Here is a 26,774-nt window from a genome sequence, read left to right as displayed (position 1 = left end):
CTGGTTCCTGCAGCCAATTAGCCTGGAGGTCAATTCCTTCCAGTGACACCAATAGCAATCAAGGCTCAACTACAACAAGGCTGTGCACACAGCCCACAAAGGGGTGCACCAAGAGTGTCCACCTAGGTGACTGGGGAGGCTGAGCCACTGGGCCCTATAGGACTCCTACTACACAAGGCCACTCTATCAATTCAAGGAGACTTAGCAGCTCTACCTAATTCACGGAGACAAACACAGGGAAGCAGCCAAAATGCAGGGACAAAGAAACATGTCACAAATGAAATAAATGGAAGAAAGCAAACTACTGGATATAGAGTTCAAACCCATGGTTATAAGGTTACTCAAGAATCTTCTAAAAACCTCCAAGGGACTTAGTGAGACTTTCAAGGAGCTTAGTGAGAATGCTCCCCTCCCCCCCAAAAAAGAGAAAAGGACCAGTCAGAAATTAAGCATCCACTGACTGAAATAAAGAATAATATACAGAGATTCAACAGTAGACTAGAGGATCCCGAGAATCAAATCAATGATTTGAAATATGAGGAAGAAATAAACACCGAACCAAAAGAGCAAAAAGAAAAAAAGAATCCAAAACTATGAAGATAGTGTAAGGAGCCTCTGGGACAACTTCAAGCGTACCAATATCTGAATTATGGGGGTGCCAGAAGAAGAAAGAGAGGAAGATATTAAAAACCTATTTGAAGAAATAATGACAGAAAACTTTCCCTACCTGGTGAAAGAAATAGACTTACAAGCCCATGAAGCACAGAGAACCCCAAACAAGAGGAACCCAAAGAGGACCACACCAAGACACATCATAATTAAAATGTCAAGGGCTAAAGACAAAGACAGAATATTAAAAGCAACAAGAAAAAAGCAGTTAGTTACCTACAAGGGAGTGCCCATACAATTGTCAGCTGATTTTTCAACAGAAACTATGCAGGCCACAAGGGAGTGGCAAGAAATATTCAAAATGATGAATAGCAAGAACTACAACCAAGATTATTCTACCCAGCAAAGCTATCATTTAGAATTGAAGGTCAGATAAAGAGCTTCACAGACAAGAAAAAGCTAAAGGAGTTCATCACCACCAAACCAGTATTATATGAAATACTGAAGGGTATTCTTTTAAGAAGAGGAAGAAGGAGAAAAAAAAGATAAAAAATATGAACAACAAAATGGCAACAAATACATATCTATCAACAATTGAATCTAAAAATCAAATGAATAATAAATCTAATGAACAGAATAAATGGTGAATAAAATAGAGTCATAGAAATGGAACAGACTGACGATTCTCAGAGGGAAGGGGGAGTGGGAGGATGGGAAGAGATTAAAAAAGATCTTATATGCATGTATGCATTACCTATGGACACAGACAATAGGGTGGTGAAGGCCTGGGGCGTGGCAGGAACCGGGTGGAGGAGAGCTATAGGTGGGAAAAAGAGGGACATCTGTAATAATCTAAACAGTAAAGATGAAAACAAATAAAATAAAAAAAACAGAACCATAAAAAAAATAAAATAAAATGCAGTCAACATTGTGCTGACCTGAGAGGCCACTTCTGAATTATGAGATAGAAAGTGTTCAGAACCAACGATGCCTGGCGTGTTGTGAAACTGTTTATTGTTTTTCTTGCCAGTGGTTTAAGCAAGGAGGAGCCTTTATACATGCTTTCCCAAACAAACCAGAAACTTCCCTTTAGTATATCTAAGCAAATATAGCTGTGATTTTCAACACAAAAAACAAATGATTCCTTCAATTTCTGCCCCCCTCTCCCCCCCCCCCCCCCCGCCCCCAGCACCGGGGCTGACAATCACAGCCCAGAAGAGCGTACTCAGAATCCCACTGCAAATTGGTATCAGTTCCAATGCAGTCACACAATGAGGTGTTGCGAGGTCTTACCTGCCTCTGTGTGGTGTGTGTGTGTGTGTGTGTTGCTACTATGACAACAAGCCTGGCACACAGTAATTTACTCACTGGTGAGAGTGGTAACGTTATCATTACCATCACCACCACCCTTTTCATCTCTAATTTTTGCCTTTTAGCACCTCTTTATCATCTTTCTAAAGTTATGAGGTGTGAATACAAAGTTCTGCGAATAATTTTCTATTGTGACTTGTGGAGCATGCTTAATTTTTTCAGCTAGGATTTCCTGAGAGGCACCAGGGATGTAAGAGTCCAAGGTGGACACCGACCTGCCCTGCAGGGAGCGTAACATTTCATTATCTGACAAAAGCATTCAGTGTAGTGTGTGCAAACCGAACAGCAAACATCACTTCCATTCTGGTTGTGAGCAGCAACAGCCACTGGAGACTGTGCCCCAAATGAGGACCGGGATCAGCCCTCCCTCTGTTCTCAGAAGTAGGAAAAGGTGGAATCCGGGAGCTGACTGGACCTGAGCGAAGACTGAGGAATGTGCTGCTTGTGAAGCAGGCTTTAAAGGAAGGGTACTGCCCAGAAATGAAAGTAACTATTAGTTTTATAAACTCATTTCTCCCCAAGTTATGTCATAGAATCAAAACTAGCAGGATCCCTGAGGGCAGGAGCCTGACACTGGCTATAGCTCAGGTTACACATCAGAATCGCTGGCGGAGCTTCTGACAGAATACGGATACCTGGCGGTCAAGCACTGGGATTGAGATACTGTAGGTCCAGGTTGAAGATTTTTTTATTTTTATTTTAAAATAAATAAAAAGCCACCCCTAGTCCGTTGCTTGTATTATTAGGCAACATCAATAAAACACCAGTGATTTGTCCTATGTCAGAAATGAGCACAAACACTGCCTTATTTGATCTCCATCATGTGCCGGCATGTGCAGTCTCCCCATTTTTTCAGATGACTTGCCCGGGGCCACAAAGCCAGCAAAGGTGGGGCTGGGATTTACACCTGCACCACCTGCTGTGGAACCATGTGCTCTTTTCTCCCCAAAGGGAGTCACTTACGCTGAGTCCCATACCAGCAAACGCAGACTTTAATAATTTAGTTACAGTTTTGGCCTCTCCCAGGAATGGAATCTTAAACCCGTCAATCTGGAACTACCCGGTCAGTGAGGTAACCTGCCTCCGACCCTGCTGCCCCCGAAGGGAGGTGACCTGGCACGGCCACTCTGGCTTTTACAGCGAAACTTCCTGTCCGCTCCCTCTGCCTGTCTCCCACTGTGCTCAGCTCCGTGGGGGTCCTTTCTGTCTGGTAGACGGGGTGCTGCCCAATGCACCAGTCACTGACTAACAGCCAATCAGAGCTTTACATTTTACTCAGTTGAATTTTGTTTTTCCACACACTATGAGGTCATTCTTTGCATAAAATTAGAGCCACAGGGGTCATCCTAAAGGTGATCTAGTCATTCTTTGCATAAAATTATAGAGCCACAGGGGTCATCTTAAAGGTGATCTAGTTCAAACCATCCATTTTTTTTTAATTAAAAAATAAGTCTTGAGGCAGGAGTAGTAAGCTGGTCGCAGGTAAGGGCAGGTAAGAGCAGAGTTTGAACTAGAGGTTGGTTCCTGACACACCCAATACATACTTTCTCTCAAAACCAGAGCATAAGTTCCCCTTTCCCATAATGCACTGCTAAATCTTCTCTTGACAAAGTATTCTGACTCAACCCAAAATTATATCTTAATGATGACCCACCTACTAATTGGTGTGAATTAGCCAAACACAAAATATCTTATACAGAGGGGCACAGGTAGTTATATGCTTCAAATAAAACAATCCTTCTTTTAAAAAGTAAAAAACCTTTATGGGACAAATTCTATATCTTTTGTAAATTTAAAAAAAATCCTATATGTTAAAGATAGTAATCACCTTCTAGCATGATTTTCCAGATACATAAAAAAAAAGTCTCTAGCCTCACACGTGTCAGAGGACAGGCCATCTGAAAGCCAAAGCTGTCAAAATGAATCAATAGAAGCATTCTCCTGACTGGACAGCAGAGGGCGACAGAGGAAGGACAGGCCCAGAAGGAAGATGCTGGCTGGCCCTTACTAGGGGAACTTGCCCAGTGGACAGCAGGCAGGGCCAGGTTTACAGAGAAGAGACTTATAAACAAATCCCTGGTGGTCCCAGGCACCAGGGCACATGGATGGGCACTCCCAGAAACTCCAGGCCTGACCCAGGAAACGGCCCGACCCCAGAAATTAACAAACGGCATTCCGACCTCTGTGTGGTTTCCAGGTGGGAGGGGAAGAGACGAAAAATACTAACACCCAAAATGTACCCGATCTTGAAAAGCACAAAAAAAGCAAAAACGGGCCTGTGAGATTAAAAATTAAAATAAAATACAAACTTAACCAGTTATGCCCGAAGTAGAAAAAGATCTTTAAGGCACAGAAAGCCTCACCCTCGAGATCCGAATTCCTGAGAATCAGTCAGTGCGGATCTCACGGGTTCTCAGTCTGCGTACTTGGAGCTGTGGCAGAAATGAGCTTCATTAGAGAGAATCACCTGATATCTAGGAATCTCCTCCACCGCTGACCTATCCTCAAGACAGACTGGTTTCTAAACCTGATATGTAATAATAATGTCTCAATGGACACAAATATTGAGCTGATTATCAATTCACATATAACAAGCATGTCGTTAGTCCATATACCCCCTCCCAGGGACACAGGAACCCAATGAAGGCGTTGCCACCTTGGCATCAAGTGGCTTCAGCATATTTTATTTGATCTCTGATGTTTTCAGAGAGAAATAAAAATCTTGTTCTAAAGGGAGGAAATGAGGAATAGAGTGAAGACATAAAAGGGAGCATTATAGTCAAACTTAAATCACTAAGTCCAGTAGGACGAGGCATGAGGCGACTATTCTATCCTTGTTCCAAGTAGCCTGGGGACTTAAACGTTTCTGAGCTGTCCAGCCCTGCGTCAGTGCCGATACATAACCTCCACATAGCCCTCTGCTTACCCCGGAGGACTCAGGAAAGAACGTTCCTGCATCCAGACCACAGGCCACCGAGAGCAGCGGTCGCCAACCTCTCGGACCTCACGGACCACCAGTGGTCCAGAGACCACCAGTTGGCAACCGCTGACCTAGATGAATGCCATTTCGCACCAATACAGAAGCTGGTATTGCAGGACTGACAGTTCTCAAGGTGCACTTTTCCCTCTGAGAACCCTGAGCTTGTATTTCTTCTTTGGAACCCTCTGGCTATTGCTAAGTTGTGTTTCCAGTTTGCAAACACTATGCCAGGGGTGGGCAAACTTTTTGACTCGAGGGCCACAATGGGTTCTTAAACCGGACTGGAGGGCCGGAACATAAGCATGGATGGAGTGTTTGTGTGAACTAATGTAAATTCAAAGTAAACATCATTACATAAAAGGGTACGGTCTTTTTTTTTTTTTTAGTTTTATTCATTTCAAACGGGCCGGATCCAGCCCGCGGGCCGTAGTTTGCCCACGGCTGCACTAGGACCTTTGAATAAACCTTTTTATCATTTATTTCTTAAAAAAGTATCAGAGCAGTGGCCATTTTATGTTCTCATTTAACTGAGCTTCTGTTTTTGTTGCCTCATCAAACCTACTCACAGTTCCACTCCACCATGCAGGACAGATGATCGAAATGCCAGTGCCGATTCAAATAACTAACGTGTGGCAGAAACACATATTTATATGCTTTCTATACAGATTAATAGTAGCTGCTGTTAGTCTGCCAACTGCACGTGTACACACTTCTGGTCCCACATGTAAATCAAGCACGAGGCATAAGGCGGATTGTAAAGAAGTGCTGATGTGACAGCGATCTTACTTTACTCAGGTTCCAGATTAAACTATGGCGATGCTGACTAATGCGGCAATATACTCTGGATCTCTCCACATTAATTTCATGTTATAAAAGGTAACGGCATTCACAAAAAAGGTCTCAGAAATTAAGAACAGGGAATGCAAATGTATTTGAAATCCAGAGGTATATTTCTATAATCAATTACTTGCTAGTGTGGGCACATTCATTATAATACGATTCCAGTAACCACTGTCAGTTGGTAGATTATAATGAGACTCACTGTTTTGGTCCTCTTAAAAGTGACTCTAATAACAAAGGAAAACTAAACACACTGACAAAAGGAATGAAGGAGCAAATAATGAAGGGGCAATTAATTCGGTAGGAGAGCAGAGTGGTCTGTGACTGTCGAAGGAGCAGTGGCTGAATCAGAGATGCTGCTGACAAACTGAAAACTACTGAAAAGTTTCCAGCTGCTTGCTGACTGCCGAAACCAGCGGTTCTGCAGAAACCAGCGTCCCTCAGCTGCAAACTCCTGGGCGAACTTCTCCGTCACCTCGTGGGCTGGCACCGCCCACCTGTCAGGGACGTGGTGAAAGTGAGATGAGAGACATGTGCCTGCAGGCAAGTGCTTTGTAAACTGCCAGCTTATGTCTAAGTGCCAGGTATTATCATCACCCTCACACGCAAGTCACTTCCTACTACGTCTTAGTCACTGTTTAAACAACAATTATCTATCCTGTCAAGCGATCTAGGTCCAAGAGACATGAAAGCTGCATCGGTGGAAACACCGTTTTTAAGAATAAAATCTGCACAGTGGCTTTTGAAACTGTTCGAGAAAGATCGAGCATTTCTATTCACACAGACGGCTGCTCTGAATTTTGGGTCTCCTTCCGACGACACCAATTGTTTGGATCACAGAACGCACAGCGCCACGAGAGCGTGGGAACAGGCGGCTGCGACATACATGTGCGCCACTGCAGCAACGGAACCCAGAGAAAATGAAAAGCCTGGCTCCTCATCTCGGCTCAGAGGGTCGGAATATGCCGTGCACGGAACAAATCACGTTGGCAAGGGCCAGGGGAACAGCCAGCATCAGGCACATTGGGTGAGGTGATCCACCACTAGTCACACACACAGATTCAGAAACGACATTCCAACACGTGGCAAATATTTCTCAGGGTGAGGTCCTAGGAGTTCCGGTGAGGCACGCAGGCAGGGGAAAGCAGGAAGTCTAACGCCTCAAGACTTAGAATACTCCACTTCCCTGGGGTCTTTAATCACATCATTAAATTGTGGGTACGCTGAGATATGTTTTTAATACAATTGGTGGAGCTCTTGTTCCTGACAAGTATAAATTATCGCATACGCATCCATCCATCCATTCATTCATTCGATACCGATTTACTCATGGATACCTAGCAGGAGTCAGGAACTGTGTTAAATGCTGGGAATACAGATGTCACTATGTAGACACGGGCCCTGGCTTTATGGCTCTTACATTCTAGTAAAAAAGAGAGAGCAGCAAAAAATATATATACAAATGAGTGACCTGTGATAATCATGGTACCGGTAACGGCCATGAAAAAATGGGGTAAAGCAGTGGAGGTTACACGGAGGTGCTGGAGGCTACTTTAGATTAGTGACCAGGGAAGCTTTCTCTCAGGAGGAAACCAATGAGACTGAGCCGGCCAAGGGAAGAGATGGGAATGAGGCTTTCCCAGCAGAGGGAACAGGACGTGCGAAGGCCCTGAGGCAGGAAGCGCTTGGAGCGCTACAGGCAGTTGAGAAAAGAAGCCAGGTGGCTGAAGGACAGTGAGGAGGGGAGAAGAGTGTGAGCTGAGGTCAGAAGAGAGGCCGGGAGCCCCATTTTGCAAGCACGCTATGCAGGCCCGGTTCAGGAGATTTAAAGGAGAAAGGTTTTAAAATCTTAATGGTCATTTAAAGGCACAATCTGACTTACATTTAAGGGTATCGCTCTAGCTGCATATGTGTAACATATGCATAAACACAACCTTTATTCTAAAGATGCTAGCATTTGAAGAAATCAGAAAACATTCTGAATACATTTCTAATCATTTAAATAAAAATAATCTTAGTAAAGCAGACATTTAAAAAGCCCCAAAGAGCTACCCAAAGACCAGTAAGTTAAACAATGGCTTATGGGTTAAAAAAAAATCAAAGAACAAAATAAACCTACATACCTCCTCGTTGCACCAACAAGGTGACCTCACTCCCCTTTGGACATTCGATCAGCATGTCCACGACCTGGTTGTGCGTGAGAGCCTGCACGCTCTTCTTGTTCACTTCCACGATGAGGTCCCCCTCCTTCAGGCCGCGGCACCGGGGGCTGTCCACGATCTGTTTCACTCTTTGGCCGCCCCCTCCAGGACTGTCTGCGATAGTGAAGCCAAAGCCCATTGGCCCTTTGACTATATGGACAGTTATGAGTTCTGGCTGAGTGGCTATGGAGGAAGCCAACGAGACAGTGTCATTGGGGTAACCATGGGAACCGTTGGAAGCCACGTCGGCTGGACTGCTCGGCCTGGCGTCCTTCATGCCGTTGACTTTGCCTGTTTTACTGCTGTGACTAGCTGGTGAATCGTAGGTCTCTTGCCCATTCACGATAATTGGTTCTTTATCCAAAATGGCCACTGAGGTCACTAAACTCGTATTGGGGTCATCTGGGTCAAAAGGCAATGGATAACCTCGGCAGAGTTCAAGGTCCACACTGGCACCGATGGGGATGGACTGGAAGATTTTCACAACTTGCGCATGTGTGTGTCCCAAAACGCAGGTGTCGTTCACGCTGACAATTACATCTCCTGCAAAAGGTAAGAGTTTGGGGATTAAAAAAAAACAGTATGCAGAAAATCTACCTCGATATCTATAATAAAAAAAGGGTTATAGACTAATTAGACCGAACATCCTTCCGGGCATCATTCCGGATGTCACCAGACGAAGCTGGGGCCGTAGTGAAGCCCGGGCCCCGGGTGCCTGCTGGCGGCGGCTGGAGGGAAGCAGCCTGGGCCCCAGGTGCCGGAGGGAAGCCGGTGCTGGCAGCCGGGGGAAGGAAGGCCTACTCTTGCACGAATTCGTGCATCAGGACTCTAGTTGTGATATAAACGCCTATCAACAGGAAGCTGATCTGAAACTGGATTTGGGGGTGGCATCGTAGGACACAAAGGGACTACTTCTGTCACTTATTTTAATGGCTAACAAGGCATTCGTTCAGCACCCAGTGTGGTCCCTCCTGTGAGAAGATATGGTCACTGAAAGAACATTGGAGCTTTCTTCTAACACAAATCCCCACTGCAGAAATCCAAGCTCTGAACCCATCTATTCAAACAGATCTACACTCTCACAAATCACGGCTCTACTCCACTCAGTAGCACCCTAAGAGCTCCCCAAAGGTGACATGGCCTCACAGGTTTCCGTCTCCACCGGGGATGCATGTACGGAGGGGAGGAGCCGACAGAGGAGGTGATCAAGCCCAGAAACCAGCTGCTGTTTGGTCTCGGGTGGTGCCAGCAGCACTGGCCACCTGCTGCCCCACCTGTTTCCATCTTGCCGTCCAGCGCAGCGGGACCATCCAGGACGAGGCTCTTGATCTGCAGAAACTCGTCAGGTTCGTCCCCTCCGACGACCGTGAAGCCAAAGCCACGGCTGCTTTTCCGCAGCTTCGTGTGAATGAACTTGCCTTTCAGTTCAGAAGGGTTTCGTGTAAAAAAGGGTTTGCCTGGATTAAAAGAAGAAAAAGTAAAGGAATGTCAGGATGAGCAAAAAAGGTGAATAAAGGAGGAAATGCTACAACTTCTAGGTCATCTCCACCCTCCTGTGCCGGGGCACTGGGGTACACAGGTGCCATAAGAGTCTCTCCAAGTTTGAGGAGGGGCACGCGGTACATGCACACGTCAGCATGAAGCTCTGAAGGGAAACGCAAGAGCAGGAGAGAGGGGTCCGTCACCCGACCCAGGGGCACGGTTTTGGCTCATGTGGTGTGACAGCGGTCGCGCTGACACACGGCCCTTCACAGAAGGCAGAGTGGACTTTGCTTTCTGTCTTGTGTTTTGTAATAGTTTATATTTTGCAATACAGCTTCCAATGTGTTGCCTCAAGCTTGTTTTCCACTTGTAAAACCAATTCATCAAAATCTTTAGCTTTTAATCAAACAGAAATCTCACTCTGAAAATACATAGATAATACTAAGAAACATACTATGGTCATGAATAATTCTATAAAATAGTACCATCACTGTTTTCAAAATAAAGAGAGTTATAATTTTACTTTGATTTGAATTCTAAATTAAACGAATTTTTCCTATTAATTTGCTTCTTTTAACATTTTGTTAAGTAGTCTGGACATGCCCACTGCTAAAATATACTGTTTTGAATAAAAGTTTAGGAGTGGGAAGTGAGCTCAGTGGCAGAGCACATGGTTTGCATGTATGAGGCCCCAGGCTTGATCCCTGGCATAAGTAAATAAATAAAGTTTAGAAGTGGCTTGGAATATTTTAAAAAATAAAACAAAATTTAAAAACCTAAACTAAGCAAAATAGTTACTACAAGCCATATAGCTCCAAATTCAGTTATTTTATTATTTTTTAAAAGTATACTTTATTGATTTTTTTACAGAGAGGAAGGGAGGAGGATAGAAAGTTAGAAACATCAGTGAGAAACATTGATCAGCTGCCTCCTGCACACCTCCTACTGGAGATGTGCCTGCAACCAAGGTACACGCCCTTGACTGGAATTGAACCTGGGACCCTTCAAGCCACCGGCCAATGCTCTATCCACTGAACCAAACTGGTTAGGGTCAGTTGTCTTACTTAAAATAAAAAGATATGCAGCTAAATAACTTCCAGATATGTTACCTAAGGTTTTATTGAATTTTCTTGATAGCATTCATAAATAACATCTTGTAGAGTAACCAAAATTTCTGTGTTTCATTAGTTGGGCATTTCACTATAATTTAAAGATTTACTGGAATTTCTCTGGTTATCCCAAATAGTGGATATAATTCAAGGCCCAGATTCGTCAACTCTCCTAATTATAATTCCCGTCTCCAGTCCTTGCTACAGCTGCCCCATGTGCCCTATTTATCTTCTATCAAAAATGTTATTTTAAAAAACCAAAACCACAACAGGCGGATATGTCTCCCTAGACCGGCAGGAGAGAGCCTGGCACCCAGAAGGAAAGCTAGCTTTGGTTAGCTGTATCGAAAAGGCCTTTCTCAAAAGGTCTCTGTACATACATACAATTTATAACGGCGTATTTCAAAAGTTTTTGGCTCTTATAAAGCTCTTTCAAACTGCCTAGAGCAGTGGTTCTCAACCTTCCTAATGCCGCGACCCTTTAATACAGTTCCTCATGTTGTGGTGAGCCCCAACCATAAAATTATTTTCGTTGCTACTTCATAACTGTATTTTGCTACTGTTATGAATCGTAATGTAAATATCTGATATGCAGGATGTATTTTCATTGTTACAAATTGAACATAATTAAAGCATAGTGATTAATCAAAAAAACAATATGTAATTATATATGTGTTTTCCGATGGTCTTAGGCGACCCATGTGAAAGGGTCATTCGATCCCCAAAGGGGTCGCGACCCACAGGTTGAGAACCGCTGGCCTAGAGTCATAGGAGTGCTCCTCAACCTCCTCCCTGGAGCCGGCCCTGGCTGGCTGGGAGCGGACAGGCGGGCTCTGTCCCTGGGCTACAGGAAGTGAGGGTGCAGCAGGACTCCCTATGGCAGGACTCCCCGTGTAAGATCGTCTGCCAGACCCCAGGAGGAGGGTGTCCATGCAGTCAGGGCTGTGGGGAGACAGGTGCATGGCAATCATCAGCTGGGAGCTGAGGACAAGGGAGACACCCCCTTGTGAACAGCCGGCACCCCTGAGGCAGAGGCAGAGGCTGCTAGGGAGCTCAGAGCCCTTAAAGCTTAAAGCAGCAGTTCTCAACCTGTGAGTCGCGACCCCTTTGGCGGTCGAATGACCCTTTCACAGGGTCACCTAAGACCATCCTGCATATCAGATATTTACATTACGATTCATAACAGTAGCAACACTACAGTTATGAAGTAGCAACGAAAATAATTTTATGGTTGGGTCACAACATGAGGAACTGTATTTAAAGGGCCAGAAGGTTGAGAACCACTGGCTTAAAAGGAATGCCCTGCAGGGACCCCAGGAGTCGCACCCCCTCTGTGAGGCTTCCTGGCTGCCTTAGGAGAAAACTGCAGGACCTCCCAACATTCCCAAGCCCCCTTTCCAGCTTCATTTTGTTGTTGTTAATCCTCACCCGAGGATATATTTCTCCATTGATTTTCAGAGAGAGTGGAAGGGAGGGAGAGAGACAGAGAGAAACATCAATGTGAGAGACACATCGACGGGTTGCCTCCTGCACATGCCTGACCAGGACTGAGGATTGAGCCTGCAACGGAGGTATGTGCCCTTGACCAGAATCAAACCCAACACCCTTCAGTCTGCAGGCCAATGCTCTAACCTCTGAGCAAAACGGGCCAGCACTGCCCAATAGAGTCTCCCTCTCACTACTGACCTGGTGCTTTGGCTCACTGTCCCCAACCCACACATGAGGGGCAGCGCACATGCACATACAGCCACCAGGTAGCTGAGAGCTTGGTGTGGCCTCTGCTTGATACCCAGTGTGTAGAACACTGCCCTTCTCATTTTACCTGCTCCAAAAACTCCTGCTCAGCGAGTGAATGAATGAACAACAGCTCAAAGAAATGAGATTTAACTGTCTTTCAGAAGGCTGAACGTCTTGGCGGGTGTTTAAGCTTTGTACCCTTATTATAGGTGCAGTTACAAATGTGAACATGTGTCAGTTTTTCTGAATGAATTTTTTAAGCTATCAGCATATTCTGAGCTTAAAATGTTTTCAACGTAACGCAGCAGGAGCAGAGCACTGCTGTCCTTTCCCAAGGCTTACCTAGGGAGGCAGACCAGGGGGCTCTACATTCACCCCCTTTTATTGTGTTTATGGGATGGTCATCAGTTAGTGGGGCTTTGGGAAGAAATGCCTGTCTACCCATAGCTGTGGGTCTGGGGCTCTGCTCAGCCCCGTGCACACGCCACTCTCTACCCACAGCTGTGGGTCTGGAGCTCTGCTCAGCCCGTGCACACACCACTCTCTACCCACAGCTGTGGGTCTGGAGCTCTCTGCTCAGCCCGTGCACATGCCACTCTCTACCCACAGCTGTGGGTCTGGAGCTCTCTGCTCAGCCCGTGCACACACCACTCTCTACCCACAGCTGTGGGTCTGGAGCTCTCTGCTCAGCCCGTGCACATGCCACTCTCTACCCACAGCTGTGGGTCTGGAGCTCTGCTCAGCCCGTGCACACACCACTCTCTACCCACAGCTGTGGGTCTGGAGCTCTGCTCAGCCCCGTGCACACGCCACTCTCTACCCACAGCTGTGGGTCTGGAGCTCTGCTCAGCCCCGTGCACACGCCACTCTCTACCCACAGCTGTGGGTCTGGAGCTCTGCTCAGCCCGTGCACACACCACTCTCTACCCACAGCTGTGGGTCTGGGGCTCTGCTCAGCCCATGCACACGCCACTCTCTACCCACAGCTGTGGGTCTGGAGCTCTGCTCAGCCCCGTGCACACGCCACTCTCTACCCACAGCTGTGGGTCTGGAGCTCTGCTCAGCCCGTGCACACACCACTCTCTACCCACAGCTGTGGGTCTGGAGCTCTCTGCTCAGCCCGTGCACACACCACTCTCTACCCACAGCTGTGGGTCTGGGGCTCTGCTCAGCCCATGCACACGCCACTCTCTACCCACAGCTGTGGGTCTGGAGCTCTGCTCAGCCCGTGCACACACCACTCTCTACCCACAGCTGTGGGTCTGGAGCTCTCTGCTCAGCCCGTGCACATGCCACTCTCTACCCACAGCTGTGGGTCTGGAGCTCTGCTCAGCCCGTGCACACGCCACTTTCTCAGAGAGCCTCGTCTCCCGACTGGTGCCAGTGGTGCTGTCTGTGGTGGAAGGGCACCACCTGGGGAGCTTTGGGAAGCGACTAAGTTGAGGGCCTGCCCTAGACTCACTGAACCTGGACCTTCCGGGTCTCGGCCCCACATCTGCTTCTGAACAACCCTGAGGTGCTTGCTTCCCTGTCAGGTCGGTACTGCTCTGGGCACTACTGTGTAAAGGCGTAGGCCACTGCTGAACGCACACCTTCGGCGGTGAGGGTGTAACTGGAGGCGGGCTCAGCACGGAGGCGAGAAGCAGAAGGGGGCAGGAATCATGAGGTCCCCAGTGAGGGCGCAGTGAGCTCTCCCAATCTAAACCAATGTGGGGGCCAGAGACTCAAAGGAGGAAAGAAAAGGAAAAGAGGCCTAGAAACGAGAAGGAAGCTCCTAGCACAGATCAGTGCCTCTGGACCCGCACCGCAGCCGGGGCACTAAGGTTTGGCACCAGCACCCGACCCTTTAAAGTTGACTTAATCTCTAAGACAGTTCTTTAAGGAAGCTGTGCTGCTTATTGTGCATGTATGTATGTTTACACATATGTATATTCTTTTACTCCACAATACATTTTAGCAGATGCCAGATACCCAAGGAATGTGCCTGGTTTGGAGGGCCCTACAGCGAGAAAGCAGCCCCCTGCCTCTGCGATTTAAAGTCTAAAGAGGAAACAACTGTTAAGTAGTTGAGCACACAGAAACACTAATTATAACTGTTAGGCTCTAAAAATGAGAAGAAGATGGAAAGAGTGACTGTAACAGGGGAATTTAGCCATAACCTGAGATGAGTAGAAGCTAACAAAGCAAACACTGGCAGGAAAAGACCACTGCAGAGGGAACAGGATATGCAAAGGCTTTGACATGGTCCAAGGTTCACTGGTTTAAGAACAGAAAAGAGGTTCAAGATACGTAAAAGTTAGTGTAGCTGACTTACCAGGAGAGGGGAAATATGACAACATGAGGCTGCTGAAGGAGTATTACATTTAAAAAATATGAAGGAGGCACAATCGTGTTGATATTAATTAATGCTATTATCTACTTGCTATCTTCATTAAAGCCGTATCATCCTAAAAAGTTCATCCAAGGCAGCAGAAATTATTTTACATAAATTGGTATTAATACTAATCTCATGACAATATCAGCTAGAAGGGAAATTTCTTTCTTATGAAAATTATAATGGAGGAATCAAAATTATAGAAAATAATTATTCTACCTATCTACTTACATTTTTTTTTAAATGGAGAAAACAAATTTTATAGTCTTTTTTAGCAGTTCTGAACCACAAATGTTCCTCAACTCTACCGAATATGATGCTCGCCTTATTTTAAAAAAAACACACTAAACAAACAAACAAACCCAAAAACCTTTTTTATCATTTAAGAGTTATGAGGCCTGAAGTAGCAAGATTCTGGAGCGTTCAATTTTCAAAAGTGAACCTCTCCAGGGGGCTTAAACTTTCTGTGAATGCAAACCAACAAAATGTTGTAAAATGTGGGTAAATGCCAAAACCGAAGCCAGAATCAGAGACGAGAATTTAAAACAACATGTCCAACCATTTTACAGTTGCAGAAAAATTTTAGTTAAAACCAAATATGGCTGACTAGGATCTTGAAATATCTAATGCTGAGTTTTCAAGTTATTTTACACAATTGTTAAACATCTGTGGTCTCTAAATCCCAGTGGTTCGCGACCCTGGGACGATTTTGCCCCTCCTCCCCCCACCCCAGCGGGGACACCTTTGGTTGCCACAGAAGGAGGCTGCTACGGCATCTAGTGGGTGAGGCCAGGGAAGCTGCCCACACCCTACAAGGCACAGCTTGGCCCACAGCCCAGAGGGATCTGTGCTGAGGCTGAGGAAACCTGGTTTAATCCTTGATGACAAGTAGTGGTCACTTTCAGAACATCACAAAGAGCTGAAGGAATTCACACAACAATGTTTTTAATATTTTTGACACTTCTGATCACTGATGCATTTAGAATTTTAATCATCATGGTTTTTACTATCAAAGGAATGAGTTGGGAGTTGCAAGATTCCACTTCCTAAAATACCTTTTAAAATATCAGGTTTTTGAGCTAAAACAATGGTGCAATTACATAAAGCCTTACCCTGAAGGGGAGTGTCCCTGGCCGGCTCTGGGTTGCTTGGAGGGTGGCTGGGAATAGCAGGAGGCACGAGCGATGACCGGTCTTCTGTCCATTCTGCAAGAAAGAGAATCAATAGCTCACTTAGGATTCACCTTCTTAATATAAAGTTGCCCAAACCAATAAAACCAGGGGCCAAGACTTAAAAAAAAAAAGGCATTTGATCCCACTCTCTATTAATAATACCAAGATACCTCTCTCTGTCTCTCTTTCCTAAGACCTTTGGGGATAGAAATATTGTGGTATGACCAATAAATCCCCAGTTCCCTCTGGCTGGAGAGTCCAAAGTGAGACCAAGCAAAACACATCAGGAAAGACACGAAACGAAGTGAACTCAGCCAGCCCAGTGCGACAGAGACATGGGCGGGCTGCTCAGCCAGCTTGTCTCAGGGAGGGAAGGGGTTTCGGCAGTTGGCTGAGAGGCTATCTCCTGTCATCTCTGAACACGAAATACTCCTGGGTCCTAACTATAGTCCTATCGCCCCTGGAGGCCCAGGAATAACTCAGTGAGTGACCCTTGACATTCCCCTAGAGTCCTGCCAGCTTGGCTCTCTTACTTAAGTGCACACTCCCATCCCCAAGCTCCACCAACACTACCAAGCTTCCCCCTCAGGGAAAATGTTAAAAAAGGTTATTTTTAAATAGAAAAGAAATTAAGGTAGAAAGGAGAACTTTTCAGTAGGTGATCTCTCTCTCTCTCTCCCTTTCTCTCTCTCATAGAGTCTATGGGAGTGGTTAGCAAATTACGGCCAAAAAGCCCAATTGGGCCCAGTGCCTGTTATTATACAACTTGTGAATCAAAAATGGCTTTTACACACTTAAATGGTTGAAACAAACTCCTTTAATAAATGCCAGGAGTTGGGCCCTGTTTTCGTTTATATTTTATGGAGAAGATTTCATGACATGAAAATTACCTGACGTTTAAATTTCAGCCCACCTGTAATGCTGCGTGGGAACAGGCACGCCCACTTGTTCACACACGTTGATAGCTGTTTCACACAGCTCCAGACAGTGTGTGTGGTTGCAGTAGAGTGCATGAACCACCAAGCCCACAAAATTTACCGTATGCCCATTTTTAGAACAAGTTTGCCAGTTTCCACTCTATGATCTATATTTACTACATACAGTGTTATAGTAAGAGAAGTGTTATATTTGACATTCATATATTTGATATTCACATGTTACACTGAGGGTGCATTAAAGTCTATTATTTTAAGAGTGTAATGAAAAACTGGGAAAAGCCTAAGCATCTACTAATAAGCAGGAGACTAAATGAAGCGGATACATTTATAAAATAGAACATAAAAATTAACGGGTTAGGAGTGAGCAGGGGAGAATTTAATGCTCCACACTGCTGAACTGTTCATAATTTTCCAAAGAGCATGAATTGACTTGTAATTTTAAAAAGCTCTCAAGCCCTAGCTGACTTGGCTCAGTGGATAGAGCATCAGCCTGCGGACTGAAGGGTCCTGGGTTCGATTCCGGTCAAGGGCACATGCCCAGGTTGCGGGCTCCATTCCCAGTAAGGGGCGTGCAGGAGGCAGCCAACCAATGATTTCCTCTCATCACTGATGTCTCTCTCTCCCTCTCCCTTCCTCTCTGAAATCAATAAAAATGTATTAAATAAATACATAAATAAATCGCTCTCAAATCCGCAGCTCCAGGCTACGGACAGCTCCTTTCTAAATTAAGTGCAATCGGTGCCTCGGACTTGGGCCCTCCTCCTGGTTCCGGGGCAGGGAGCTCTGGCAACTTGGTATTGCTCCCAGGACATCAAGTCCTCGGGCGCAGGACTGGGTCACCAGGCCAGTCCTGACCACACGGGGGTGTCGGCACCCAGGCTCTGCCCTGTGCTCCTGGACCACACACAGAGAAAGCCAACCTTCGGACGGAGGCTGAGGCTGCGGCTGCGGCGGCGGCTGCTCCAGCTGCTTCTTCCGTTTGGCTTCTAGAACTGGGTTCTCGTACTGTGTCTTCCTGTTGATGTGGCTGGAGCGGAAGCAGAGAGCACCCGGTTAGGAAACGTCTCATCCCACAAGCAAATGCCAGTCGGGCCAAGTCCCAGGATTAGAACCGAGCAGACAGGTGCCCGAGGCCCTGAGCATCTCGTGTCACGTGCAGGTTGGCAGAGGGAGGAAAACGGGCTCCGTGTGACTGCTGTACGCACCCCGCCTCATGCGGTGAGATTTACGGGCATTGTACCTTAAAATCATCAACCAATGCAATGATGAAGTTAAAAGGACTCTAACAACATCTGTCAACTATTTGCAACAACAGACATGGAGTCAGGATTAAAAGTATAGGCCAAAATGCACAAGTCAGAGAGACTCCCCAGGCAGCTAATCTAACCCAATGGGGTGTGTTCAAAGTGACAAAGACCCAGGATGATCCCCAAACTAATAAGGCCATGGCAAAACACACATACATACACATGTACATATGCATACATATGAATACACAGGTGTTTTTTGCCATGGTCTTATTTAGTATCTGCCTATGTACATACACACATTTTCTCTAAATACACAGGAGCATAAACATATTCAGATTTTTTCTTTCTTCATGAAAATCACACTTCACTAGACATTTGGGAACATATCGGTAATATGGTGATTTAGAATCAAAATTCTTTTTAAAACCAGGATTTCTTTTCCAAAGGCAGGCTTGTCAAATAGGGTGGATAGACTAATTACCCTTGGTTTTTATTGTAGGACTGCTTGTTTATTTCCTGATTCTTGTAGGCAATTTCATGCTAAGATAGAGTCTAACATTACCGGGTATTGGATTTAAGAAGACACAGGAGGAAAAGTGCACAGTAAGAAAACAAATAGCTGCTCAACCACGCCTCTGCATCAGGCTGTGGTACCTGTTTCTTTTCATACACAAGTTCCTGAGGGAGAACTCACAATGAGCCCCACACAGGCAAACCCCACTGCATAGTGCGAGAAAGATGATCTGCTGGCACACAAAGGAATTCTGTTTTATGAAGGTTAGAGATTTTCCTTTCTGATGCCCCAAGTCACCAATCCTCTTGATAGGAAAAGAGGTGGTGATAGGAGTAATGCCCAAGGACACTTGCCATATTGAACTCGGGATTTTCACAGTAAGATGCCATGCATTTTATGATCTGGCATTGTTGCCTCATGTTCTTATCACTGGGTTTTATACAAATGACCCACCTAGCTCCTAGTACAGCAGGAGGGACAGAGCTCGCCAGGTGTCCTGGTCAAGGCAGGCAGGATTATGACAGAACATTTATATGGTGTTTGTTTCTTTCAAAGGATCTTTTATTAGCTATCTCTCATCTTTCTCAGAGAAAATGACATAAAGCAGATTCGTTCAATGTTTAATCAGTTGGATTTCCTTTACTTTCTTGGGTGTCATCCTACTAACTGATGGGTTTGACGGGAAGGCGAGTGCACGCCCACTGCTAGAGAATGGTGCACAGTAAAGCCGTCACGATGAGGGCGGGAGAGTCTTAGAAACGAAAACCAGGAGCCACGTGTATGGTCCTCGGGCCGGGGAGAGGCACAGAGGCACCAGGACCTTGCAGGTTAGGCTAGTTCTCATTTTCCTTCTTAATCTTGGCAACATTTCATACATTATTAAGATGTGTCTGATCCTTTTAGAAAGTCTGAATGAATTAGCAAGAAATTACTGAGCAGTTCAGACTTGGGCAGGGCAAAAAGTGGGCAAACAGGTCCTCCTCCTGAAGATGGCCCTCCTCACTTGGTCTAGTGAATGGTTGCTTGTCTGAGATTCATTCATTCATTCATTCATTCATCCATTCAAGTAATACTAAGTGCCTGCCCTACACCAGGACTGTCGAGCCTTGGCAGTGTAGTGGCAAACAAAAGACACAGCGTTGGCCCTCATGACTCTTATAATTTGTTGTCTTCAGATTTGCTGAATATTTTCTCATTCATTAAAATAGACATATATTTTCACTATAAAATTATGTTATTATCATTATTTAGTTTATACCGTATAATGATGGCAAACTCTGCTCAGCATAAATGTACGTGATGGCGGAGGGTACAAGCTCTAGTGCGGATCAGTGGACACTTACTCTACATAGTAGACACCATAGACAGGGTCTTCAATCTTTTCCCAACCGGCAGGCAGTTCTGAAAAATAAAAGAACATTTAGAGAGAGAAGAGCATATTCGTAAAGAGCGTAGGGATTTTCAACAAGTTAGGCAAAAAGAAGTTCATAAAAGTACCTTAAGGCCAATTAAAACTGTGTACCCTAAAAGAAAAGCCAGTATTATTTTTATTTTATCAGTGCATTTTTTCTACACGAAGAACAATTATTTACTGGTATTTTGCACAAGCAAATGAAACGTAATAAAATGCAGTCCCAGGTGCCTTCATTCTAAACCAACTATTAAATTAGACTCTAATAAAAATGTAGTTAAAATTTGCCCAGTTCCTATCTTAAAATATTTATAGTTTTCTCATTTTATTTCTAGACTACCTAACACGAAAGCAAAATTAGATAAAAATGTGTTACTTTTCATGCTCTTTTCATCGTGCTGTTTTTCACTTCCTGGAATAAGGTAAGATGTACATCTTATTTTCTCCTCGTTCCTAATAAAAAGGCTACCAAATAGACATGCCCACAGTGAGCTGTGTTTCTGAAATGCATGCGCCCATCCCTCACCACTCTACCTGGACCGGCCTATTTCACCAGCAGTTTGCCTATGAACGCAGAAACACAGGTCTCACTAGCCTACATTTCCTTCAAATGTGGTGGTAAATGGCATCGGGGGGTCCATACACAGGGGTGGGCAAAAGTAGGCCTACATGTTGTTCGCATGGAGGACACACAGGTTATGGCTATTACTATGGCTTTAGTAAGTCAAAAGAACGTCACATGCAGCCGTGAACCCACTTTGCCATCCCCAGGGGTGTGCCTTTCTGAAAATTCGACGGTGCTCCCCTGGACTTGACTTTGTAAGTTTCAGATTCAAAGGCTGGCACTTTATTAACTAGGTCACAGTGAGGGCTGTTACACCAATCGAGTGCGAGAAAGCCCACTGCACCAGATAAGCTGACGTGGTGAAAAAAGCGACTAAGGTTGTGTTCTGTGTCATTAAACAAAGTCTAGGTGGAGAACAATTACTTGACTTAATTTGAAAGCCACCTGATACATACATGGGTACACAGCTGAGGCAAGCTTGTATAATACAGGGCTCCAAAGCGAGTCATCATTCCTAGAAGTAGCCATTAAATAAACCCACTTAAGTGGGATTCACAACAATGAATATATTTTGAAATGCTAGATTTTTTAAAATTCATGGAATCACGTGACCATTATTTTTAAATAGTGACCGTTTCATCAGGGCTTACATATGCCACCAACGGTTCCACGCTGAAGTGGGGTCCTGAGCGTGCACTCAAACACACAGGTTAATTGCTTCAAGTTCACGTCTTCCTCAAATTTGGCTGCACATCAAGACACATTAATTTCATGGTTTCTGCTCCACAGTGTGTTTGCAAACAAAAAGACAAGGTTCCCCCGTCCCTGCCCCCTTTATTCTAATTTAAAAACACACACACTGAGCAGGTTTTAAAGAAGTCTTTGAATTTCTTTAAAAAATTCAAAGACGTAAGCTACTAAAAGGCTAGACAGGTCCAATTTACAGACGTTGATAAAACTTGGCATTTTTTATACGCAGAGTCTTGTGGACTAATGCAAATCACATGCTGGGGAAATGGTTTCCCTTACAACACTGGAAATTACCATTTAAATTAAAAAGAACCGGGAAGATATTTCCAAGGAGTTGGGAAATCAAAGATTAAAAAATGCAAATTGGTGCACAGTCTTGTATTTGTGCAGGCATGGGGCAGGGGAACGGGTGAGTGGGAGAGGGCCGCATTATGTTTAATGGGCCAACTTTCTTTTCAGAATCTACAACCTTAAATATTTGGCCCTATTATCTTCAGATAAAATAGGGAAAACATTAAGAATTCAATTCATCCCATCATTAATTTCTCAAACATTTAGTGAGTGCCTGCTGTCTGCCGGAGTGTGCTAGGCACCCGGACACAGGTCGCTACGAGTGGCCCATCTGAGCGGACAGTTCAAACACTGCAGGTACGTGCTCTGGTGGGGGTTGGAGGGTTCAAGAAAAGGGCCACTCTGCCTGCCTTGCCACCCAGTCAACAGAGCATGAGGTCGCTCAACTAGGATGTCTGGACATTTGCAAATCTAAACATAGCTTCTGGGACAGATGAGCAAACTGTAAAAATGTTCTAGTTTTTCAAGTAAAACTCATTTAAAAAAGAAAAGATAGATTTTGATTTCTTACTTCCAAGGTGGTGATTAGTTTAATAATAGGAATTAGTCCCCCCTACTGCTTAAAATAGAAATGGGTCGATTTAAAAAAGGAAGATTTTTGTCCTCAAATTTGCCAATTTGACTCTAAAAAACTGAAAATAGCATAAAATATTGAAGTTCAGAAAAAAATGGCATCATCCGACCAGACTGCACAGCCTGCACCAAGATTTCAGGTACCAGGACCCACTGGGGCTGCCCAGCCCTGGATGAACTGGGCTCCCCCGCGGAGAGCTGGACCTGGTCTAGTTAGTCAACATCCTGGGAGCAGATCTTTTTCCTGGATTGACCTCAAAGGCCACGGCAGATTAAATGAGGGTGTTTGTAAAACACTTTGCACAGCACCGGCTGGCACACGAGGAATGGACAGCTTTTACGGCAGGCTTGCTTGCTGCTCCGCCTCTGAAAACCTCATGTTGTACTAATTGCCATCACAGAAGCAAATACGAAGCAGTCGAATGTTCTAAGTTCTTTTCTAAGGGATTCGTCAGCACACAGACAGAAAGTCATGTTCATACTCAGAGACACATTTCAAAGCTGTGACTTAGTTTGGGTTGGAGGAGACCTCCTCTCTACTCTCCTAGCTGCATTCAGCACACAGATACCCCGTGATTCCAAAAGGTTTGCAAGTGCTTTTCAATTCTGGGGAGATGTTATCACAGAGGATATGCCCCATTCTGCAAACCAAACATGCATCATGAAGCTAATGACCCGATCACACAACACAGTTCAGAAATGACAACTCTATCATCAAAGGATGTGTCCAACCCGTGCCAGCAACCCCCACCTCAGAGGCAGATTTCAGAGGGGGTGTCCTGGTCACACTGGAATTGCATTGTTCACCGGAAACCTGACAGTTGCTATTGTTTAAGATTAGGTTCCTCTTGTTTAAAAAAAATGGTCAATGGTTTGTCAATAGAATCTGGAGTGAATGCAAAAAAAACCAGTGTGTGTATATGTGTGTGTGTGTGTGTGTGTGTGTGTGTGTGTGTACAATACTCTTTGCAGTGAACACATACAGGCAAAAATCAGGAGCCCAATTCCCATTACACCTTCAAGGACACATTTGGGCCATTTCTATAGTACACATGTTCGTCTCCTGTTCCATATTAAAGGCAAAAAGTACCATAAGGAAGTACTGAAAAGTCTGTAAGAGGGACTTAGGTAATCCTATATAATAAAGAGGTAATATGTAAATTGACCCTCATGCCCTCACAAGATGGCTGCCTACGACCAGGCTGGCAGGGGGGTTAGTGAGGGACGACCAAACGACTGAAGAAGCAGGCTGCATGCGGTGACCAGGCCGGCAGGGGGTTAGGGAGGGATGACCAAATGATTGAACAGCAGGCTGCATGGGGCGACCAGGCCAGCAGGGGGCGGGGGCCAGTTAGGGGCAACCAGACGGGCAGAGGGGGCAGTAAGAGGCGACCAGGCCGGCAGAGGGGGCAGTAGGGGCAACCAGGCCAGCAGGGGGGGCAGCTGGGGGCGATTAGGCTGGCATGGGAGGCACTGAGGGGCAACTAGACCAGCAAGGGGGCAGTTAGGGGTGACCAGGCCGGCAGGGGGGGGGGGGTGCAGTAAGGGGTGACCAGGTAGGCAGGCAGGTGAGTGATTAGGAGCCAGCAGTCAGGATTGTGAGAGGGATGTCTGACTGTTGGTTTAGGCCTGATCCCCGGGATTAGGCCTAAACCGGCAGTCAGGCATCCCCCAAGGGGTCCCCGATTGGAGAGGGTGCAGCCTGATCTGACCTGAGACAGTTCCTCCACTTTCAAACCATCGTCCAGGACTGTGGCCAGTGCTATGAGAAGGGACACTATGCAGCCACTAAAACTTCTTTGTTAGAGTCTGTGAATGGATAGGGAAATTCCCACTATGTTACAGTTACGTGGGAAAAAAATACCTCTTTCCTAAAAATGTCAATGTTCGAACTTGCATAGAAGCAAAGAAATGTGTGCCCTGCACTTGGCCATATTATGTCCACCAGCTATGCAGACAGTGGCCACTCACACCTATTAGCTGGGCAGCAAGAGTGACTGGAATTGGATCATCAAGTGAGTAAGGCACTCATTTTATGTCCAGAAAAACTAGTTCTGCCTCTTTCAATTATTTTATCTAACATCACCGGACTGATAAATTTTTAAAAAAATAAAATTAGTTTTATATTGTTCTATTACACAGGTTGAATCTCAAGTTATTTCTACCACCATGACCACGAGGAAACTTATTAATCATGTTTAAAATAGATCTATAAATGGTTATTGACCATCACTGGCATATCCATCAATTACAAGACAATATGTCCAAACATTAAGAAAAACAGAGCTAAATTCTAGTATATCATAACTCTGGTCTTTATCTATCAAACAAAATCAAATGATATTCTGTATGAAATATTCATTATTTTCCGTTAAGGCAATCTTTAAATGCTAGGCTGGTTCAATGATCTCAGGACAGTTCCTTTCACATTGATGTTAAACAATTTTCTATTTTAAAAATACACTATGGTCAATTCTCAATCAGCCAAGGCTTCTTGTGCAATTTAGCCGAACTGGAGCTTTGCTGTCGATCCTTCCATGAAGGGAGCGGATGGCATGCAACCTGATATGAACAACATTGAACAGGTAACTGAGCAGGGAACAGTATTCATGCAGTCCGGTAGCAAAGAAGGGTAACAGTTTGGCATTTTCCGCTAATGTGAATAATTTCTAAAATATCACAGCTGGGGTAGGCAAGACTTGATTTACATAGATACATACACCCTAAGGAAATGGGCCACATTCACCACAGGTACAAAAGTGTGGCCATGACTTAATAACAACACAATACTGACGACAGTAACTATTCAGCTAATACTCATTGAAATTATTGTATTAGTGTTGCTCTTGTAATGATTCTTGAATTAGTCTGACAGGTTTTTGTTTTGCTTTGTTTTTTTTGGATTATCCACCAAACAAATAAAAAACGAGCTGAGAAAGGTTACATGAGAGAGTTCAAGGGGCATGGCAAGCCTCTAGCCCTCTGTTTTTTTCTTAATCCTCAAGGCACAAGCATACCCAGCACCCGCTGCGAGCTCTTCCTCTCTGTGGACATAACTGATTACAGCTCCACATGCTCTGCAGTCAGACATGTGGGCTGTAAGACTGACCCCTGGTGGGTGAACTGGAATGGAAATCCTAGTTGGAGAATGCAAACTAAAGAACCGGGGCGCGTAAGCCATTCGCTGGCGACAAAGCCGTCGCGGGGCGTCATGCAGCAGCCGCAGCTGCGGGTTTACCTAGTTCACTGTCCAGCTCCTCCGTGTGGACACCTTCTTCTCCAAAGGAATAGCAGGAATGAGACAGAAAAGAGAAAACAATTCAGACACCAAGGAAGAAACTCCCCTCAGAAAACAGCAGCAAACACATCCCGTGACTTAGTCCTTACCTGCATTGTGGCTAATAAACGGGAGACCTACCTCAGTGGAAATCACCAAACGGCAAGGGCTGATACTGAGCGTAATTATATGGCTCATTTCCTTCCATTGCAAAATGGAGCTTGATTGGTCGTTAAAGATGAAAATACCTTTGTGGTTTCAACGCTCTTAAGCGAAAAGCCATTATTACTGACCAACTGTGCTGTCAGACCTTTCCATAGGAGTCCTTTAATCCTCCAGTCACCCTCTCATCAGCGAGGCACCTACACCCGCAACTGCAGCATCACTTAACTTCCCCGCGACACTGCTGCCTGAGGGGCGGCGGGCACACACTGAGCATGCAGACGGGACAACGAGGGGTTAGAAAGATGGATTACGTCACGATGATGCACATTACGGAGGAAGCAAAGCTTGAAGGCTGCCCTGAAGGAGGCAGTTTATGTTACATGAGTTTTCTAAGTCAAAGAGCTCGGAAATATTAGAATGAGAATATTCTCGATAATTTCTGTGAGCAACGCAAGTGAAGGTGCCTTCCATTCTTGGGCCCCCCCACCCGCCCCTTGCTGTCAGCCAAACATTTTATTACCTGCGGTGAGAACACAGGACAGCACACATTTCACACATAAAGTCCCTCTGGCGCCCGAGCGGGGGCTGTCCCTCCACAGTGAGCCCCCAAACCAGGGATCACGCTGCTTTCACTGGTGCGATTGGCTCTGCCGTCTGGTTTGGGCACATGATAGGGACTAACCATTTCTCAAATCGATTGCTGACTTAGAACCCACATGGCCCTAAGCACCTTATGCACTTTTTATTTAAAGACTATACAACTGCCAACAATATGTTTTGATGCTGGCATTGTTTCTCAAAGAGGGAATATGATTTACGTAAAGCTTTCATGAGCATGCCCATTTGGATATTATTTAATAATGTCTTTGGGGGCATTCATTTATTGCTTCAATAATGATTTAATGAGACCGACTCTGTGCCAGTCACTATGCCAGGTGACAGAGGGGCGAAGCGAGCACAATCACCCCCATCCTTCCGGAGGGGGAGATAAGCCCAAGCTCATGAAAATAAAGATGAAAGGAAAACTGGGACAAGTCCTCCATGTAAGACATGTAATAACGCGACCTAATCGCATCTGTGGGCAAGGTCATGGGAACGCACTCTG

The 26,774-nt window shown here is 45.2% G+C and overlaps 1 protein-coding gene across 15 annotated transcripts in view; it reads right to left on the bottom strand.

The window, feature by feature from the left end:
* MAGI1 (membrane associated guanylate kinase, WW and PDZ domain containing 1) overlaps nt 1-26,774 on the bottom strand; it is a 577,726-nt gene that overhangs the window by 58,491 nt on the left and 492,461 nt on the right. For 8 of the 15 annotated variants that reach the window (XM_036331640.1, XM_036331630.1, XM_036331632.1 and 5 more), the window contains exons 7-12: nt 25,466-25,504; nt 19,921-19,978; nt 17,734-17,840; nt 15,816-15,908; nt 9,276-9,458; nt 7,924-8,544 (exon numbers count right to left, since the gene is read on the bottom strand). In XM_036331640.1, the coding sequence (XP_036187533.1) occupies nt 7,924-8,544; nt 9,276-9,458; nt 15,816-15,908; nt 17,734-17,840; nt 19,921-19,978; nt 25,466-25,504 (1,101 nt within the window). The remainder of the gene's footprint in view (nt 1-7,923; nt 8,545-9,275; nt 9,459-15,815; nt 15,909-17,733; nt 17,841-19,920; nt 19,979-25,465; nt 25,505-26,774) is intronic. The other 7 variants (XM_036331631.1, XM_036331642.1, XM_036331645.1 and 4 more) reach the window with 2 other exon arrangements.

Source organism: Myotis myotis, unplaced genomic scaffold, assembly GCF_014108235.1.
Source record: "Myotis myotis isolate mMyoMyo1 unplaced genomic scaffold, mMyoMyo1.p scaffold_m19_p_13, whole genome shotgun sequence".
NCBI lineage: Eukaryota > Metazoa > Chordata > Mammalia > Chiroptera > Vespertilionidae > Myotis > Myotis myotis.
This window is presented reverse-complemented; position numbering and strand designations above follow the sequence as displayed.